Below are 20,663 nucleotides of genomic sequence, written 5' to 3'. Positions count from 1 at the left end.
TTGTTATTAATTAAATGTTCTATAACATTTATTAGACAGTAATTTCAAATCAGTTTGTCGGTGCTTTATTACTCAATAAGGCATAATTATCAATATTTAATTTATTTTATCATATAGTGATTATTTTTTTTAAATATTTGGTGCTTTATTAGTCAATATCTTATAATTGTTAATATTAAATGTTCTTCAACATTTATTATACAGTAATTATGGGTTTCAAGTCTGTTGTTTTGTGCTTTATTACTCAATATCTTATAATTGTGAAAATTAATGTTCTATAACATTTATTATTCAGTAATTATTTGTTTTAATCCTGTTTTCGGGTGCTTTATTAGTCAATTTCCTATAATTGTTCATATTTAAATGTTCTAGAAAATTTATTAGACAGTAATTATGTGTTTTAAGTCTGCTTTATTATTCGACATGGTATAATTGTTATTTTTTAAATGTTCTAAAAATTATATTTGTGTGTATACATATAGGCCAAGCCCATTATTTTAATTACCTACAAATTAATTAAATTAAATTGTTGGTATATAGTCATGTTATATTCGATATTTGATATTACTAATCTGTCTGTCTTTTAGAGTACACTCTCAGAAATAGAGGTACAAAATCTGTCACTGAGGCTGAATCTTTTCAAAAGGTACTTTTTGTTCCTTTCAGGTCCTTAAAGGTATATATTAATACTTAAAATTACAAATGTGTATCTTATAGTACCTTAAATGAACAGATGTGAAAAGTCTACCTTATAGGTACTAATGCGTAGATTTAAAGTAGTAAGTCTGTACTGTCTTCAAGAAACGACTAAAAACTATTTAGTCTCCACTTCCCTTCCTAATCTGCAATTGCCTCTCCCCTCCACCGCTAACTGTACTCAAAAAAAAAAAAAAAAAAAACTTACATTATCAATGCTTTGCTTAGTGCCTACAGCACTTATTCATTGTTGCTCTTTTAGTTGTGTAAATTGCTTCCTTGTCCTCATTTGTAAGTCGCTTTGGATAAAAGCTAAATGACTAAATGTAAATGTACAAAATGTGTCTTTTGTAAAGCATCAGGGTCAGCTTTTGTACCTTTATTTCTGAGAATGTACAAATGCATCATCGATCATTGCCTGTCATGTTATGGTTTATCAGTTGCCGCATCTGAGAGCTTTTCTCTTGCCATTGAGAACATGCATTCCTTCTTATACACACGGGGCCATCATTTTTACCCTTTTATTGCTTATGTGTGTGTGTGTGTGTGTCTGACAGGTGGTACAGTAGTAAGTAGAGGGTTTCATTGCTGTTTGATTATGCGAGGATCAGTATCCATTCTCATCTTTTCATTCATTTCATATTGAGTTTGGCATTCCTCCGGTGTGTATCAATCATCTGGTCAGATATTGTCAGATATGGGCATTTCCAGGCCTGGATATGAACTCTGTGTGTTGTTTGCAGACTGATCGGATGTCATTGAGATGTAATATAAATCTGATGGAGGAGTTCATTTTCTGGTAGTCCTGACAGTCTGATCTCCTAGCGCAAGCACTGGGTGCTCGATGTTATCACGCGATGATATGCTTGATGTAGCGCAAAAGCAGTGTTAGTTAGCGGTGTGACATCTGATACTGCTTATTGTGCCTGAAAAGAATTATATCTGTGTTACTTGCCACAAAGAATGTTCTCTGTGTATAAATACAGATTCCAGACACCTTGTAATATATCCAGGCAGTTTGTTTAATCATTGCACTTATTCTTGGAGTTCTTCATCATCAGTTTGGAAATATTTCAAGATGAAGCATCATACATGTCCTAGTTTTAGTTTATATACACATACACACACTTATTGGCCACTTTATTAGGTACACCTTACTAGTACCGGGTTTGGACCAAGTTTTGCCTTCAGAACTGCCTTAATCCTTCATGGCATGCAATCAACAAGGTACTGGAAATATTCCTCAGAGATTTTGGTCCATATTGACATGATAGCATCACTTGCAGCAGATTTTTCGGCTGCACATGATCTTAATCTCTCGTTCCACCACATCCCAAAGTTGCTCTATTGGATTGAGATCTGGTGACTGTGGAGGCCATTTGAGTACAGTGAACTCATTGTCATGTTCAAAAAACCAGTCTGAGATGATTCACGCTTTATTATGTGGTGGATTATTCTGCTGCAAGTAGCCATCAAAAGATGGGTACACTGTGGTGATAAAGGGATGAACATGGTCAGCAACAATACTCAGGTAGGCTGTGGCATTGACACAATGCTCAATTGTTACTAATGGGCCCAAAGTGTACCAAGAAAATCTCCCCCACACCATTACACCACCAGCAGCAGCCTAAACTATTGATAGAAGGCAGAATGGATCCATGCTTTCATGTTGTTGATGCAAATTCTGACCCTATCCTACAAATGTTGCAGCAGAAATCGAGACTCATCAGACCAGGCAACATTTCTCCAATCTTCCATTGTCCAATTTTGGTGTGCCTGTGAGAATTGTAGCCTAGGTTTCCTGTTCTTATAGCTGACAGGAGTGGCTCCCAGTGGGGTCTTCTGCTGCTGTAGCCCATCCGCCTCAAGGTTGGACGTGTTGTGCGTTTAGAGATGCTCTTCTGCAGAACTCGGTTGTAACGAGTGGTTATTTGAGTTGCCTTTCTATCATCTGGAACCAGTCTGGCCATACTCCTCTGACCTCTGGCATTAACAAGGCATTTGCGCCCACAGAACTGCCGCTCACTAGATATTTTCTTTTTTTTTAACCATTCTCTGTAAATCCTAGAGATGGTTGTGCCATAAATGTATTTCATTTTGTATCTTTTTGATCTGTATTGGATGATGCTGTTTGGATGATGTTTGCTTGTTTTTTGCTATACAGTATATCTCAATATCTTGATGTTTTTTGCTCTATATAGAATGACAGTTGGTTTGGTTTTGCAATGTTTTTGTACATAGAAATTAACTTGCCACAAAAAAATGTTTTTTGTGTATTTATACAGATTTCAGACCATTTGTAATGATTCCAGGCAATTTTTTTTTATCTTTAGACTGATTCATCATCAGTAGTATTTCAAGGTGAAGCATCACACAAAAATGTCCTAGTTTTTCTGTTTTGGAAGGTTTTGCTCTGAATAAAATGACATTATTTTTTTATGCATATAGGATGACAGTTTGCTTGATTTTTTTGTTATATACAGTTGAAGTCAGAGTTATTAGCCTCCCTGAATTATTCATCCCCATGTTTTTCCCCCAATTTCAGTTTAACGCAGAGAAGATTTTTTCCAACACATTTCTTAACATAATTGTTTTAATGACTCATCTCTAATAACTGATTTATTATATCTTTGTCATGATGACAGTAAATAATATTTTACTAGATATTTTTCAAGACACTTCTATACAGCTTAAAGTGACATTTAAAGGCTTAACAAGGTTAATTAGGTTAACTAGACAGGTTAGGGTAATTAGGCAAGTTATTGTATAATGATGGTTTGTTCTGTAGACTAAATTTTTCTGTAGACAGAAAAAAATATAGCTTAAAGGGGCTAATAATTCTGTCCTTAAAATGTTTTTAAAAAATTAAAAACTGCTTTTATTTTAGCTAAAATAAAACAAATAAGACTGGGGGGCTAATAATTCTGACTTCAAGTGTATATATCAATTTCCAGAGGATTTTGCACTATAAAGTATAAGTATAAGCACTATAAAGTATAAGAGTTGGTTTGGTTTTGCAGTGGTTTTGTACACAGAAAAAGTCCTTTGTGTATAGATTCCAGACAACTTGTAATGGATCAAGTCAGTTTGTTGTTTTTTTATTACTAGACTGAATCCTGGAGTTCTTCATCATCAGCATTTCAAGGTGAAGCATCACACTATACCAAAACAAAGGACAACCAATGGGAAACAGAGGCTTGTTAATTTCTGGAATAGATTTCATACTGATGATATCCAGCAAGATAGTTCTCTGTGCAAATAAGGGCTTGTTCTCAAAGTATTGCTCATTATGTTGTTGTCTTGAGCTGTGGTTTGTGGTGTCGCCAGCATCCAGATGTCCTTGTGCCTGTATTGTACATTTCAGCGTGGAAGAAATCGTGCAGCAAAGCCCTCTTCAAAGAAACTGATGTGTTGGTGTTGTTACTTTTCATCTCACGCTAGCTGCTCCATTGACCCGTGTTACCGTATGTCACTCATAGGTTCAGATTACATTATGGCATTAGAGTACAGACAGGGTTATGTAACAAGATATTTCTAGTACATTTTGGTGCAATTCTTACGTCTTGGTTAAAATCTCCTGGTTAAAATCTAAGATTAAAAATTATGAAAATTTAGGGGGTATTTTTTAATAGCACTATTACTATTTCAGGTGTAGTGGGTAGCACGATCACCTCACAGCAAGAAGGTCACTGGTTCAAGCCTCGGCTGGGTCAGATGGAATTTCTGTGTGAAGTTTGCATGTTCTCCCTGTGTTCGCATGGGAATTGAATAAACTCAATTGGTCGTAGTGTAAGTGCATGAATGCAAGTGTGTATGGGTGTTTCCCAGTGTTGGGTTGCAGCTGGAAGGGCATCCGCTGCGTAAAACATATGCTGCATAAGTTGATGGTTCATTTCGCTGTGGCGACCCCGGATTATTAACGGGACTAAGCCGAAAAGAAAATGAATAAATGAATGATTACTATTTCATTGGAACAGTTGTTTTAGGGTGTTTTGCTTTATATAGTTTTTTGCTCTATATATGATGGCAATTTGCTTGCTGTATTTTTTGTGCTATGAAGAGAATGAAAATTTGGTTTTGGGGGGTAGGAAATTGTTTTTGCATTTCGTTTGCTTGTTTTTGCTATATATTAGACAACAATTTCCTTTTGGGGTATGTTTTGCTCTATATTATGACAACTTTGGCAGTGTTTTTTGCACTATAGGCTGACATTTGGTTTGGTTTTTGTACTATATAGTACTATATACTATATAGATTTTTGTACTATATAGAATAAGAGATTTTGGCTTTTATACTATACATGAAATCAATGTACCTTTTAAGGTGAAAATTTAGATATACTGTACATAAAAGGCTGGTTTTACTACCATAAATTGTTTGTGACTATATATGTGTTTGGCTTTTGCTCTGTATAATACAAAAATCAGTTAAATATTTGAAAGGATTTTACCCTATATTACAACAATCAGTTTGGTTTGTAGTTTCGTTGGCATTTGTTTTGTATAGGATGACAATTTTCTTGTTTTTTGGGCATTTTGTACTATGTAGGACGGCAGTGGGTGTATTTTTGCTCTATATAGGTCAAAAATAGTATGTTTTTTGGGGTGTTTTGTGCTCTAGAACTTGTTGTGTTTTAACCAAAAATAGTAGGAATGTTTCTTGACTACTAATTTAACATATTAATTTTTAATTTTGAGAAAAGTGAAAATAAATATTTCAGGGATAGTTGTGGGTCTTTTGCAAGAATTATTTGGTTTAAAGATATCCTTCTTAATAGATATCGTTTTCATGAATTAATATTTAGTCTTCATGCACTATGTTTTATTATTATTATTATTATTATATTTATTATTATTATTATATTATACCCTTTTTTTAATTCTAAGTACTTTCTGATAATTTCAGATTTCTTGTGATCTTCACTATTGTTTTAAATGACTGAATTGTGTGTTTTTTTTTTTTTTTTGCTGCAGGTTTTCAGGATGTTCATGTCATGATCTTCGTGGGCTTTGGGTTCCTCATGACCTTCCTGAAGCGCTACAGTTTTGGTGCTGTCGGATTCAACTTCCTGATCGCAGCTTTCGGCCTCCAGTGGGCTCTTCTGATGCAGGGCTGGTTCAGTCCATTGGGCGATGATGGAAAGATCAAGATCGGTATTGAGAAGTAGGTTGCTTTTCATTATGTACCTAACTAAAGTTACAAAGGAGTCTAAAATAGTGGCCACAAATGTATTTTACATCCAGATTCATTTACACTGCTCCCCCTCCCCTATGATGATAAGTACAAAGGGGGAATGTCAATCAAAGTGTTTCTATATACTGTTTTAGGTTGCTGTTAGATCAGATATGGTTGTGGGCAGAAGTTAATGATAATTATTTATATTACTTATTTGATATCCTGGTAATTGTATTTTTTAATGTTTGCCCACCCCCCCACCCCCCCCCCCCCTCCATATTATGCTATAATTATGCTATATTAATGTGCGTATCCGCAGCTGTATCCTATCTAGACTTTACTTTTCTAGACTTTTTTTTATGAAGTTTGATTATAAAATATACAATTATTTATTACAAAATTGATGTTTAAACTGCTTATAAAAGGGATTTTTGCATAATAAGTTCCATATAAAAACCTGCCAGTTACACAATGAATTAAACATGACATTTTGAAAGATTGGATTTCTCACAGTGACTTTTTTATAGTTTCACTTTTGAATAGGAACTTACTGTTACAAAAGAGGACAAATGTAAGCCAAACTAGTTTGTTGGTGACCTAAAGTGTTGTTTCCTTGTGGGAATTAAGTTTTAAGATTTGTTTTGCATTTAAACAGTGATTAGAACAGCAGTGTTAATGATCTACAAGATCAGATGCAGGATGTAGGCACTACTGTTTATATTGTAATCAGAACTGTTTGTATTCTTTGCTACTTTCTACGAAAGACTTGAACTTGGGCGTAATTATAAACCAACACTTCACTGTAATTTGCGTACAGTTATTTCTAAATTGTGTCATATTTACTCCACAGTGGTGGCACTACTGAAGTGGGATTTAATAGTCTTGACTTGAATGCTGGTAAGAGATGCATTAATACATAACCGTATTCGGTGAAACTAGGAGCTAAAGTGGGTCAGCAAACATTACAGTGAGGGAAATAAATATTGAAGACGTCACCATTTTTTTCAGAAAACATGTTTCTAAAGGTGCTGTTGACTTAAAATTTACACTGAATGTTGGTAACAACCAAAGAAATCCATATATGAAAAAAAACTAACTAGTTTACAAATGAAGTTATGTGTAGCAAAAAAAATGACACAGGAAAAAAAATATTGAACACATGAAGAAAGGAAGATGTAGACAGTCAGTGAATGCCCAGACAGCAGCTGAAATCTCACAGTAGTTCTTCAGCAACCCTCTGCCCTTCGTCAGTGTAAAATAATATTAGCTGCCTTAGTCCAACATCTATATTATCACAATTATGAACATGAATCTAGGGACATTTTACAAGACAGTGATCCCAAACACAGCCAAGCAAACTCTCAAATGCTTTCAGAGAAAGAAAATCAAGCTGTAGAATGACCCAGCCAATCACCTGACTTGAATACAATAGAAAATACAAAACAAAGCTCAGATTTGATAGACAAGAGCCACAGAACCATCAAGATTTTTACACTCTGTTGAAGTTTGTGGAAAAAACTCAATGTGTTTTAAATGCAAAACTACTCTGCCAGCAGGAGGCGCTTGTGGAAAATCAGAAGTACTGTAGCTGTTTTCACAGTAGCAGTTGAAGTCTAAGCATTGAACTCTCATGGTATTTTGTTGGGATTGTAAAAAAGTATGAATAAAAATAATAAATTAAAACTTTTCAGAAAAGTTTTTGTAAGTATAATTTCATATGTGTACTTGTCTACTGTCTGTATTTTGTATACTTTATGAATTCAGACACTCTTGACTCATAATGTTTTTTCTTATAAAAGGCTTTATAGTGTGTAATTATCTGATTCTGATCACAAATTATTTCATGCATGTGAAACATGGTATAATATGACTATCATGAGACTTTAAAGTCAATTTTGAGCTTTAATAAAATCGTAAATGAAAATTCTGTCATGACTGTTTACTCTGTGTTCAGATTGATCAATGCAGATTTCTGTGTGGCCAGTTGTCTAATCGCATACGGTGCGGTGCTGGGGAAGGTCAGTCCGGTTCAGCTGCTGGTCATGACACTGTTTGGGATCACGCTGTATGCTGTGGAGGAGTTCATCATCTTAAGTGTCCTCAACGTGAGTCTGATCTCGCTTTCACTATGGCCATTTTAAAAATATTTTGCAGTAACTTAAGTGCATATCTATAGTCGCTAAATTACATTCTCCTTTCAAAAGATTTTCTAATATGAGTGTATTTTAATATGTTTAGGAAACAGTTGTAGTTTTAATGTTTGTTTTATTGTTGAGATCAGCAATTACATTTCAAGTTTGAAGTTTGGTAAATTAGTTGTGTAATTATTTTTTGTGCATGTTTATGTGTGTATGCACAATATTTTAGTATCATAGTTGTGTGTTTGTCAATGAGAATATAACAAAGTTCAAACTTTATTGTCTTAAATGCACTTTTATAGCTGACAAGTTGTATTCTGCTTTCTAAGAAAGGATTTGAAATGTTAACCAACTATAAAATACATGGTAAATACATTATTTATGTTTATATATATATGTATGTATTTCCTTTTTTAAATTAATTATAATTATTAAATATTAATAATAAAAATATAAATAAATACATAAAAGTATATATATATTTATTTTAATATTTCTATTGTATTTTAGTATAATTAAAATAGTATATACATTTTTTTAATAATTGTTTATTTTATATTTGTAACAATATTTTAATATGGTTTATAATAAATGTGTGTGTGTGTGTGTATATATATATATATATATATATATATATATATATATATATATATATATATATATATATATATATATATATATATATATATATATATATACATATATATATATATATATATATATATATATATATATATATATATATACATATATATATATATATATATATATATATATATATATACATATATATATATATATACATATATATATATATACATATATATATATATATATATATACATATATACATATATATATATATACATATATATATATATATATATATATATATATATATATATATATATATATATATATATATATATATATATATATATATATATTCTAAAGTATATACTTTTTGAGTCATAATTACTTTTTATTTATTATTTATTTAAAATACCTTAAGTACTTCAAGGTAAACATAATGAAAAAAAAAACTGTTATTAAATGTCTGAAATAAAATGTTAGAGTACAATAACATACAGCTGAACTTGACTCTAAAGGCTTCATGCTACCTTCTTCACTCTCTTACAGGCCAAAGACGCTGGCGGCTCTATGGTCATCCATACTTTTGGAGCTTACTATGGTCTCTCCATCTCAAGGGTTTTATATCGGCCCAATCTGAATAAAAGCAACCATATGAACGGGTCCGTCTACCACTCGGACGTATTCGCCATGATCGGTAAGAATAAAGCCATTACAAACAAACTTTCAAGCTCTACAGTGTTTATCTTGTTGCTAAATGAATAGAAAAGTCCAACATAACAGTAATAATGTGATTAATTAAGGTGTGGACATGTCTATACAGCACTCCAATAATGAGACCAAAACAGACAAACATGTTCATTTGATTTGTGTTGACATCGTGTATGACTGTAGCCAGATTCATTGCATCAAAAATATAAGTGTGTTATCTTAATGGTGTGAATAATATCAGAATTCTGTTGTCCATGTTAACACTATGCTTGATATGGTTGATGTAAGACTCATAGACTGGGTTGTTGTTGTTGTTTTTTCAGGAACACTTTTCCTGTGGATGTTTTGGCCGAGTTTTAACTCTGCTATTTGTAATCATGGAGACGGTCAGCACAGAGCCGCCATAAACACATACCTGGCCCTCGCCTCCACCGTCCTCACTACTGTGGCTATTTCCAGCATGTTTGAGAAAACCGGAAAACTAGACATGGTGAGCAGATGCTATAAATGCCTAGTTGTGCATGGTATAGAAATTGTATATATAATATATATATGGTATATATATTATATATCATATATAATATAATATATATACTATATATGTATGGTGTATAAAATATACATCATATACAGTATTTAAAATGTGCTTATGCGTGCGTATGTGTGTGTGTGTGTGCATGCAAAAAATGACATAGCTGTAAAAAAGTGAAAAAATATTTTTAATAGTTACAATTATCATTGTTTATATATTGGAATAATAAAAAGGTGTTTTTTATAATGTGGATATAATAATGTTTTGATTCATATTTTAAAGTAAAGTTATATTATTAATTATATAATTACTGTTAAGCTGATATATCTCCGTTTCTAGAGAAACAAAACTTTGGTGTTAAAATATTTAACTTAAACATTTATATTTTAAAAAATATTTTTATAAACATTCATTCATTCATTTTCTTTTCGACTTGGTCCCTTTATTAATCTGGGGTTGACACAGCGGAATAAACCGCCGACTTATCCAGCTTATGTTTTTCCAGCTGCAACCCATCTCTGGGAAACACCCATACACTCTCATTCACACTCATAGGTGTGAGGCGACTTCGTTAGCCACAGCGCCACCCCGCCGCCTATATAAACATTATGAAATATATAATAAATAGAGAGCTAATGTATTAGTCCTCCTCTGACATTTTTGTTCTTTATTAAAAAGATTTTCCATTGATGTTTAACAGCAGGACATTTTCTCCGAATTTCCTATATTTCTTTTTCTGAAAAACATTGTTTTTTCTTTTAGTTTGTTTTTATTTATGTGTGGATTTTGCAAGTACTCCCCGTGTTGACATGGGTTTCCTCCTGGTGCTCTGATTTCCCCTCACAGTCCAAACACATGCACTGTAGGTGAATTGAATCAACTAAATTGGCCACAGTGTATGTGTGTGAATGAGTGTGTATGGGTTAATTTTCCTTCAGCTTGGTCCCTTTATTAATCAGGGGTCGCCTCAGTGGAATGAACCATCAACTTATCCAGCATATATTTTACCCAGCAGATGCCCTTCCATGTGATTTGAAGCACTTTAAAGTGTTGTGTTTGTGTTTGTCTTTAGGTGCACATTCAGAACTCTACCCTGGCGGGTGGCGTGGCCGTGGGCACCGCAGCAGAGTTCATGCTGATGCCGTACGGCTCTTTGATCGTAGGCTTCTTCTGCGGTATCATCTCTACACTGGGATACATCTACCTCACTGTGAGCCATTACACACATCTACTGACAAAGTCAAAACTAATCGCCCTCCTGTGAATTCTTTTTCAAATATTTCCCAAATGATGTTTAACAGAGCAAGGAAATTTTCACAGTATATCCTATATAGTTTTTCCTTCTGGCGAAAGTCTTATTTGTTTAATTTTGGGCTAGAATAAAGCAGTTTTTAATTTAAGCCATTTTAAGTTCAATATTATTAGCCTGCTTAAGCTATATGTTTTTATTGTCGACAGAACAAACCACTGTTACACAATGACTTGTGTAACAAATTATAATTTAAATTAAATTTGCACGCATATCTACATTAATAATTTGTAACAAATTATAATGTAGATTAAAGTGCTCGCATATCTACACCATTATTACTGTAACAAATTTGCTCAAGGTTATTCTTCCCGCACCTTTTCCACCACTATTATGTAGCGAGTTATGATCTAGATTACAGTGCTCGCTTATCTTGTGCACCATTATATATAGCAGATTAGTTTAGCGGGAGGAAGATTCATTTGAACGGGGCTTCAAATGAATCGACTCTTTAGATCCGAAAAAATGAATCTTCCAGCAATCGTTCGAGTGGACAGTCGAGTTTATTATGGCTATTGCTATCAAAATAAAAGCCCATTATGTTTGATCAGGGTAACAAGATCCAAGTTTAAGACATTAGATTCATAAATATACACAGGCACCTTTCTTTATACAAAATTAAACTTTATTGACTAATCTAACAGAAACTAACACCTAACACAAACACACATTCATACAAGTGTAGAGAAGAGTAAAGAAGGTAAAGTAAGAGGTTGAGAGAATGTAATGATGGGAAAAACTCTGAGCTTGTAAGAGCAAACCAAGCAAACCAAACATAATCAAATTCACCCTTCTATTGTCTCTTAAAGTTTGCATTTAGTTCACACTAGTTCAGATGTAGGCAGAAAGTGGGTACTTCTGTCTGTGTGATGTGAAGAAGATCCCTTGGCTGAGCACGTGGTTGCTGCAACCCAAGCTCATTCTGAAAACGTAGCCCCGCGGACGTTTCTGGAGACCGCGATTTAAGTGGCCGGAGGTATGTAAAGGCCGCGTTTGGTTTTTTTCGAGCGAACGCTGCGGGGCGGTGTGGCGCCGCTCCGCCCCTCCTCTTCGCGCTCGCCGGCCGACGGCTCGCTTCCGAGTGGAGGGCGTTCCCGATGCAATCAGTTTGTCCGCTTAGCTCACAGCGTTGCGTCGGCGGAGCGAAGGCCCCGGAGGAGTAGCCGGCCGCGGTGGACAACGACCGGGATCGAGTCCGGGGAACAGCAGGTTCCGGAAATCAGGTAAGACGAAAAACGGAATCCGAAAAATAAGGGCGAGAACGCGGCGGGATCCGAAAACGCGGTCGAAATCGAAGACGAGGGCTTTTGCTTTTTTTTTTTTCGATCCGGCGCTTTTTGCGCAAGAACGGCGCGGGCACGAACGCCGCACGCTCCCGAGAGGCGCCCGCCCGAGATGCAAAAAAGTGCGCACAGCGGCCTCTCGCGGATCCGCGAAAACAAAAAACACTCGAATACGTACCTCCCGGGACGTAAATCGCGGTCCGCAGAAACGTCCGCGGGGCTACGTTTCCACAATGAGCCCGGGTTGGGTTGCCAGGTTGGTCCTTGCGAGGCTGTGAGTGGAGGTGGAGTCGTTAATTTCAAGTTTGAAGCAGCTACTGGTTTGCAACGCACTAAACTTAACTAGACTCTCGATGGAAAACAAAAAAAGAAGGTATCTGAGATGTGAACGTCTGAGCTATGCGATTAACCCTTTCCATCTGGGTCTTCGCCTGCTTTCTTGGAGGTTTCTCTGCTTAGGTCTCGTTCTTAGGTTGTTGCTATGACTCGAAGAGTTGAAGAGAGAGTTACTTTTTAGAAGAAGAGTTGTAGAGGAGCTCTGTCTGAAGAAGTTGCATGGAGTTTGAAGAGGGTTGCAGAGCAGAGAGGTTGCAGTTTAAGAGAGAGAGTTGTTAAAATTTGAAGAGAGAGCAATTAAAGAGAGTGGGCGTTGCTTTGAACACAAGCTTTATAAGGAGGGTTCAAATCCACCCTCCATGGAAAGTTGACCAATTAGAAACTAACCTCCCTGAATCATGGTTTTTGACCCTTTGTCCGAAGAAGAGGCATTTGTATAGGCAAATTTAATGCAAACGGAGGCAGAAATGTTCAAGTCTCTTAAAATGTTAATATGTTGCACTCGTATTAACATAAAATGTCAACAATCATTCAGTAAAGCAAATTAGCTTCAAAACAAGTCTAAACATGAATGGTTTATGAGCTTGTTTAGCTTCAGTAGAGTTAAACATTGTATGCAGAAGTGTTAAAACCATATTATTAATACAGGAGTAAGGGAAACATTGTAAAACACATGATTACACATAAAGAGAGACTTAAGTTTACATTAAAACATCAGTCTTTAGCAAAGAGCTTATGGGAGTCCTGAACCGTTCTTTGTTATTGCTGCATGGCACATTCCTTTGGGTCATAAATACCTTGGAATCAGGTTACAACTGACCATCGAGTCTTCCCTGGGCAAAGTTGGCTCATTTGTTGAATAAAAGCTAAATAATTATGTGTCTGGTAGGCCATATTCGTTACACTTGCCTAGTAAACCTAATTAACCTAGTTAAGCCTTTAAATTGCACTTTAAGCTAAATACTAGTATTTTAAAAAGTATCTAGTGAAATATTATGTCCTTTCATCATAACAAAGATAAAATAAATCAGTTCTTAGAAATGAGTTATTAAAACTATTATGTTTAGAAATGTGTTGAAAGAAATCTTCTGTCCATTAAACAGAAACCGGGGAAAATATAAAAGAATTCAAATTTAACAGGAGGGCTAAATTCGGACTTCAGCTATACATTCTTTCAATAGCTGAGTCTTTTATAATGAATTTGTCATCAGGTCTGTATTCTGTGTTTTTTCAGCCCTTTTTGGAGGAGAGGCTGAAGATTCAGGACACCTGTGGCATTCATAACCTGCATGCCATGCCAGGGGTCATTGGGGGAATTGTGGGCGCCATTTCAGCTGCTGCCGCCAGCAAAGAGGTTTATGGAGACTTAGGGTCAGTATACTGGGGAAAAACTAATTCTGCCTCTTCTATGTATGTTTAAATAGAAAAGTCCCTTTTGCTGAAATAATAGTAATGATAATGTTATTTTGTGTAACCAAAAAATATAATATAATATAATATAATATAGTATAATATAATATAATATAATATAATATAATATAATATAATATAATATAAAATAATATAATATAATATAATATAATATAATATAATATAATATAATATAATATAATATAAAATAATATAATATAATATAATATAATATAATATATTACTAAGTCAATGTTATTTTTATAAGAAACTTATTATACTTATTAAATACACTTATTTTTGATAGTATTTTTAAATCATATTTATATGTCCATTAATGTTAATTTTGCAGAAAAATAAATTGTTGTTGTTGTTGTTATTATTATTATTATAACAATACATTACTTTTGTAGTGATTACTATAGTGGAGGTTTATTGACACTAATATTGATGTTTTCTGTTAGGATTGTTAAATGTTTAGCAAAGCTAATATTATTGTATAGCAGTAATAATACTCAAAACAACATTATTATTATTATTATTAATAGTAATAAATCAATAATAATAACAATAATCTTTTTATTATTAATAATAATAACAACAACAACAATAATATTAATAGCAATAGTAAAAATAATGATAATAACAATAATAATAATGATAATAATAATTACAACAACAACAATAATAATAATAATAATGATAAAATAATAGCAACAATAATAATGATAATAATAATAATAACAACAACAACAACAAAAATAATAATAACATTAACATTGTTCCAGTACTGAATTAAAAAAATAGGTTTTAATACTAATATTAATATGTATTAATGTATTAAATATAATGGTCTAAATTATGGTTTAATATGTTTAATAATACTGATAATATTATCAAGAGTAATATAATAATTTTACTTATAATAATAGTTTAATTACAGTTTTTTACAATGGCTATGACAGTTATTTCAATACATTTAACAAGTTTGCTAAACTCGTAACGCAGCAACACACCTAAAACACACAATTGGCAAAACAGTTAATTTTATGCTCACAATCACATAATGTAGACTATACATCTAAACTTCTTTTCAAAATACAATAATAAACTAACACAATACACCATGTCTAACAAAACACTTTAAACATGTTTCAAAATGAAATAATTGTTTAAAACACTAACACATGTTTTCTTCTAACAGAAACATTTAGCCTGTTAACACATTGACAATAAAAACACTATCATCAGCTAACATTACAGAAACTGCATTATTTGATGTGTCAGCTCTGCCCTTATATTTGAAGCCTCTCTACAGTTTTGTGTTGTTGGGTTTAGTACAGTAAATGCATGCATTTTGTTTCTTATGCTGTAAAAATTCATTACAAAAAAAATGAATGACCATCCCAGAGTAGCTTTAAAAAAATTACAGTTTACTGTATGTAAAAAAATGCATACAATTGTTTTATTATTTCATTATTTATTTTATCAATAAGGAACCTTAAACTTTTAATTTTGGAATACTTTATCAGCAAATTAATTAATTAATTAATTAATTAATTAATTAATTCATTCATTCATTCATTCATTCATTCATTCATTCATTCATTCATTCATTCATTCAATTATTCAAAGTTGTTTTTGTAATCATAATTTTCACTTCTTTGTGTATTTATTTTTTAGTCTGGAAAACATCTTTTCCTTTGAGGGCTCAAATGTGACACGGTTGCCAACTGTCCAGGGTGGATACCAGGCAGCGGCACTGTGTGTGGCCTTGTGTTTTGGCATCGGCGGAGGAACGTTTGTCGGTAAAAGACCTATTGAACTTTGATTAAGTGCATGTTGTGCATGCAGCTTTATCTATGTATATATTGTGTGAGTCACCGTACACATCTGAAGGTGTGTGTTTCGAGAGTGTGTTGTGTTGGTGTGTTTATGTAACTGGGAAGATATTTGAGCAATCCCTCTGTAAACAGCAGGAGGATTGTGTGTCGGACTGTAATGGAAGTTTGTCATTCATCAAGCTGATGTTTCTGTGTTGTTGACTTTCAGGGCTGGTCCTAAAACTGCCCATCTGGGGTGATCCAGCTGATGAACACTGCTTCAATGATGAGATGTACTGGGAGGTCAGAGCACTGCTTTCAACAATTCATATTTGATAATAATGATAATAATAAGAAACATAATAATAATAATAATAATAATAATAATAATAATAATAACAACGATAACGAATATATCAATAATAATAATAATGATAATAATAACAACAACAATAATAATGATAATAATATTAATTATAATAATAGTGATAATAATGATAATAATAATAACGATAATAATAATAACGATAATAATAATGATAATAATAATAACGATAATGATAATAATAATAATAATAACGATAATGATAATAATGATGATGATAATAATAATAATAATAATAATAATAATAATAACGATAATGATAATAATGATGATGATAATAATAATAATAATAATAATAATAATGATGATAATAATAATAATAATAATAATAATAATAATAATAATGATAATAATAATAATAATAATAATAATAATAATGATAATGATGATAATAATAGGCGACTCAGTGGTGCGGTGAGTAGCACGCTCGCCTCACTGCAAGAAGGTCGCTGGGTCGCTGGTTTGAGGCTCGGCTCAGTTGGCGTTTCTGTGTGGAGTTTGCATGTTCTCCCTGCATTTGCGTGGGTTTCCTCCAGGTGCTCCGGTTTCCTCCACAGTCCAAAGACAATCGGTCCAGGTGAATTGGGTAGGCTAAATTGTCCGTAGTGTATGAGTGAATGTGTGTGTGTGTGTGTGTCTGTGTGTGTGTGTGTGTGTGTGTGTGTGTGTGTGTGTGTGTGTGTGTGTGTGTGTGTGTGTGTGTGTGTGTGTGTGTGTGTGTGTGTGTGAATATGCGTGTGTGTGGATGTTTCCCAGAGATGGGTTGCGACTGGAAAGGCATCCGCTGCGTAAAAACTTGCTGGATAAGTTGGCGGTTCAGTCCGCTGTGGCGACCCCGGATTAATAAAGGGACTAAGCCGACAAGAAAATTAATGAATAAATAATAATAATAATGATAATAATAATAATAACAATGATAATAATAATAATAATAATAATGACAATAATAATAATAACAACGATAATAATAATAATAATGATAATAATAATAATGATGCTAATGATAATATATGATAATAATAATAATGATATTGATAATAATAATAATGACGATAATAATAATAATAACAATGATAATAATAATAATAATAGTAATAATAATAATAAACAAAACAGCAATAATAATAATAATAATAATAATAATAATAATAATAATAATAATAATAATACAAATAAAAAAAGTTTCACATTTAATAATAACAATTTTTGGAAGTAATAATAATAATAATAATAATTAGATTGAAAATGTATAAAAAAATAATATAACTTGTGTTGTTGATAGTATTTTCATATGTGTTTTTCATATGTGTGTGTGTGTGAGAGAGATAGAGAGAGAGAGAGAGAGAGAGAGAGAGAGAGAGAGAGAGAAAGTGAGAGAGATAATAAATATATTTTTATAACTTTCTTTAAATTGTAGGTTCCTGAGGATGAAGAGAGCATTATTCCTCCCGTCTTATCCTACAACAACCACATGATCCCCAACAACAAACATGAGGAGATGTGAGTAAAAAAACATTTTTTAAACTATGACAAGATCAGATCTTCAGCTTTTGTTTCTCCAGTTCTTTGAATCAACAGTTCTGTGTAAATTAACTGTTCGCTGTCCTACAGAAATATATCCTGCAGGGGGCGCAGTAGAGTAACTGCAGCATTGACGTGTTTAATATTAAACATTTACATATTTTACATATTCATCATTTACTCATTCTCTAACATTTTTCAAATTATCTCCTTTTGTGTCCATCAGAAAAAAAGGAAACTTAAAGGTTTAAAATCACTTGAGGATGACCTGAGACTAACTATATATTTTCTTGTAATCGTAATAGTCATTTAGTAGTAGTATTAATAATAGCAACAAAGATTATTGTTTTAATCTTATATTTATTTTATATCATTATAGAAAAAATTAATGCAAAAGATAATATTAGAAAATAGAAAATTATGCTCTAAAAACTGGAAAATAGATTGCATTTTATATTATGTGATTTTTTTTCTACACCTTCAAGTCTGAATTATTAGCCCCCCTTTAATTTTTTTCTTTTTTATATATTTCCCAAATTATATTTAACAGAGCAAGGGAATTTTCACAGTATGTCTGATAATATTTTTTCTTCTGTAGAAAGATGTATTTGTTTTATTTCAGCTAGAATAAAAGCTGATTTAAATTTTTTAAACACAATTTTAAGGTCAATATTATCAGCGCTTTTAAGCTATATTTTTTTTCAATAGTCAAACCATTGTTATACAATAATTCCCTAATTACTCTAATCTGCCTAGTTAACCTAATTAACCTAGTTAAGCCTTTAAATGTCGCTTCAAGCTGTATAGAAGTTTCTTGAAAAATATCTAGTCAAATATTACATACTGTCATCATGGCAAAGATAAAATAAAAGCCAATTTTTTTCTTATAAAGGGCCAAAAAGGGCCAAGCTTGAGTTAAGGAATGTGGGCCAAAGATGCAGTGCATCCGGAAAATATTCATAGCGCTTCACTTTTCCACATAATTTATGTTACAGCCTTATTCCAAAATGGATTAAATGTATTTATTTCTTCAAAATTCTCCACACAATACCCCATAATGACATTGTGAAAAAAGATTTTTTTTAAATTGTTGCAAATTTATTAACAATAAAAAGCCTAAAAAGTATAATTTTGCAAATTATTACAGTAAAAACATGAACAATCTCATTATTAACACAATGGAGTTCAGTGAGCCTTCCTTTGCCTTGATTTGCTCGCCGATGTCTTGTGCATTGCTTTCTGACAAGTTGACGGTTTTTACATTTTAAAAGTCTGATTCATTTACTACATTTAATAGAATCTTTTCATTTTTATTGGTGTTTTTAGCTCAGCAATGAAACAAACAAACAAAGAGTTACGTTAAAATCGAAGCAACGATCGATCAAAGGAATTCGCCCCAAACACCTCCACATCATTCTCATCTCTTTTCAGATAGGATGGTGGGCCAAAACAAAGGTTACCATGGACTAACTTTGGCCCATGGGCCCTAGTTTGGGCATTTATGTTGTAGTATTTTATTTAGCACTTAATAAAATGACAATATGTTATGATTACGTACATTTTAATTTACCTGTTATTTAAAAAATAATAATAATGTAAGCATAATTGATGTATGTGAAGTATAATAATATAAAAAGGAATAAAAACATAAATGTTGTACAGTATTTTCCTAAGATCTTGAGATCAGAAGACCACCAGGTGGCGCTTGGTGATCAAATAAGTTTACTTTGAGTGAGAGCTTAAAGTAACAGCTGCTGCTTTCTCTTGCAGGAGAGAGACCAACTTTGCAGAACAGCCGTGAAACTGAAGATCAGCGGAGAGAGGTCAGAGACAACACAACTAACTACACCACCAGCCAAAAACAACACCACTGGCCTAAAACAATACAACTGGCCTAAAACAACACAACTGACTACACCGCCGGCCAAAAACAGCACAACTAAACTACTAAACCATCGGCCAAAAACAACACAATCAGCTTCCACACCGGCCAAAAACAACTAACTAAACTACTAAACCACCGACCATAATCAACACACCATCACAGACTAAACATATGTGTTTTATCCTGCAAATATTCACACAGTGTGTTTGTATATAAGCAAGATTTTCAGGCCAATCTGATTGAGGAGAAACACAACCTCCAAACCTCTGAACTCTAAACTTTAATGAAATCCATTTTTGACAGCTGTTTATTATTACAGCTGCTGTTCGATCATTGTCATGTCATTAATATTGTTTTATAGGGTGTGAAGGTATGGATTTTATATGTGCACACTGACCACATCTCTATATTTAATGTCTATTTATGTGTTTTTATGAGCATCATTTCTCTAAATCAGATGTTTGTGGTTTTATTATCATTGAGTAAACCATAGCAGCAGTGTGCAATAATATCTGTCTGTACATATTCCCTTGCTCTTCCTTATAATGTAACATACACATTGATTTGTTTTAGATCTGTCAGCATGTTCACTTTATTTTAAGATGGTTTAAAAAAAGAAGTTAATATTGAAGTTTATTAATAAACAAATTAATAAATTTATAAGTATTAATGTTTTTTTATGTTAGATTAATGGATTGAATTGATTCTTACATCTGATTACATTTTTTTTCCACTCACAATCTATTATCATTGTTATTACTTTTATTAATCGTATTGATATTTTTAATAAATGCTAATGTTGACATTCTAAAAAAAAAGTATTGTTATTATATAATAATATTAGCTTTTACTTATTGGCAACAATTTC

The 20,663-nt window shown here is 32.6% G+C and overlaps 1 protein-coding gene across 13 annotated transcripts in view; it reads left to right on the top strand.

Moving 5' to 3' along the window:
• rhcgb (Rh family C glycoprotein b) overlaps nucleotides 1-20,458 on the top strand; it is a 39,896-nt gene extending 19,438 nt beyond the window's left edge. For 6 of the 13 annotated variants that reach the window (NM_001444186.1, NM_001444185.1, NM_001444190.1 and 3 more), the window contains 10 exon segments: nucleotides 5,670-5,859; nucleotides 7,826-7,976; nucleotides 9,150-9,297; nucleotides 9,635-9,801; nucleotides 10,916-11,053; nucleotides 14,006-14,142; nucleotides 15,865-15,989; nucleotides 16,234-16,307; nucleotides 17,807-17,889; nucleotides 19,681-20,455. In NM_001444186.1, coding sequence (NP_001431115.1) covers nucleotides 5,670-5,859; nucleotides 7,826-7,976; nucleotides 9,150-9,297; nucleotides 9,635-9,801; nucleotides 10,916-11,053; nucleotides 14,006-14,142; nucleotides 15,865-15,989; nucleotides 16,234-16,307; nucleotides 17,807-17,889; nucleotides 19,681-19,711 — 1,244 coding nt within the window. In that variant the 3' untranslated portion in view covers nucleotides 19,712-20,455. 13 annotated transcript variants of the gene reach the window in all.
• Nucleotides 20,459-20,663: the final 205 nt, after the last annotated feature.

The sequence above is a fragment of the Danio rerio genome, chromosome 25, assembly GCF_052040795.2.
Source record: "Danio rerio strain M-AB ecotype USA chromosome 25, GRCz13ab, whole genome shotgun sequence".
NCBI classification, from domain to species: Eukaryota; Metazoa; Chordata; class Actinopteri; order Cypriniformes; family Danionidae; genus Danio; species Danio rerio.
The sequence above is the reverse complement of the archived record's forward strand: the minus strand, read 5'-3'. Positions and strand labels throughout refer to the sequence as shown.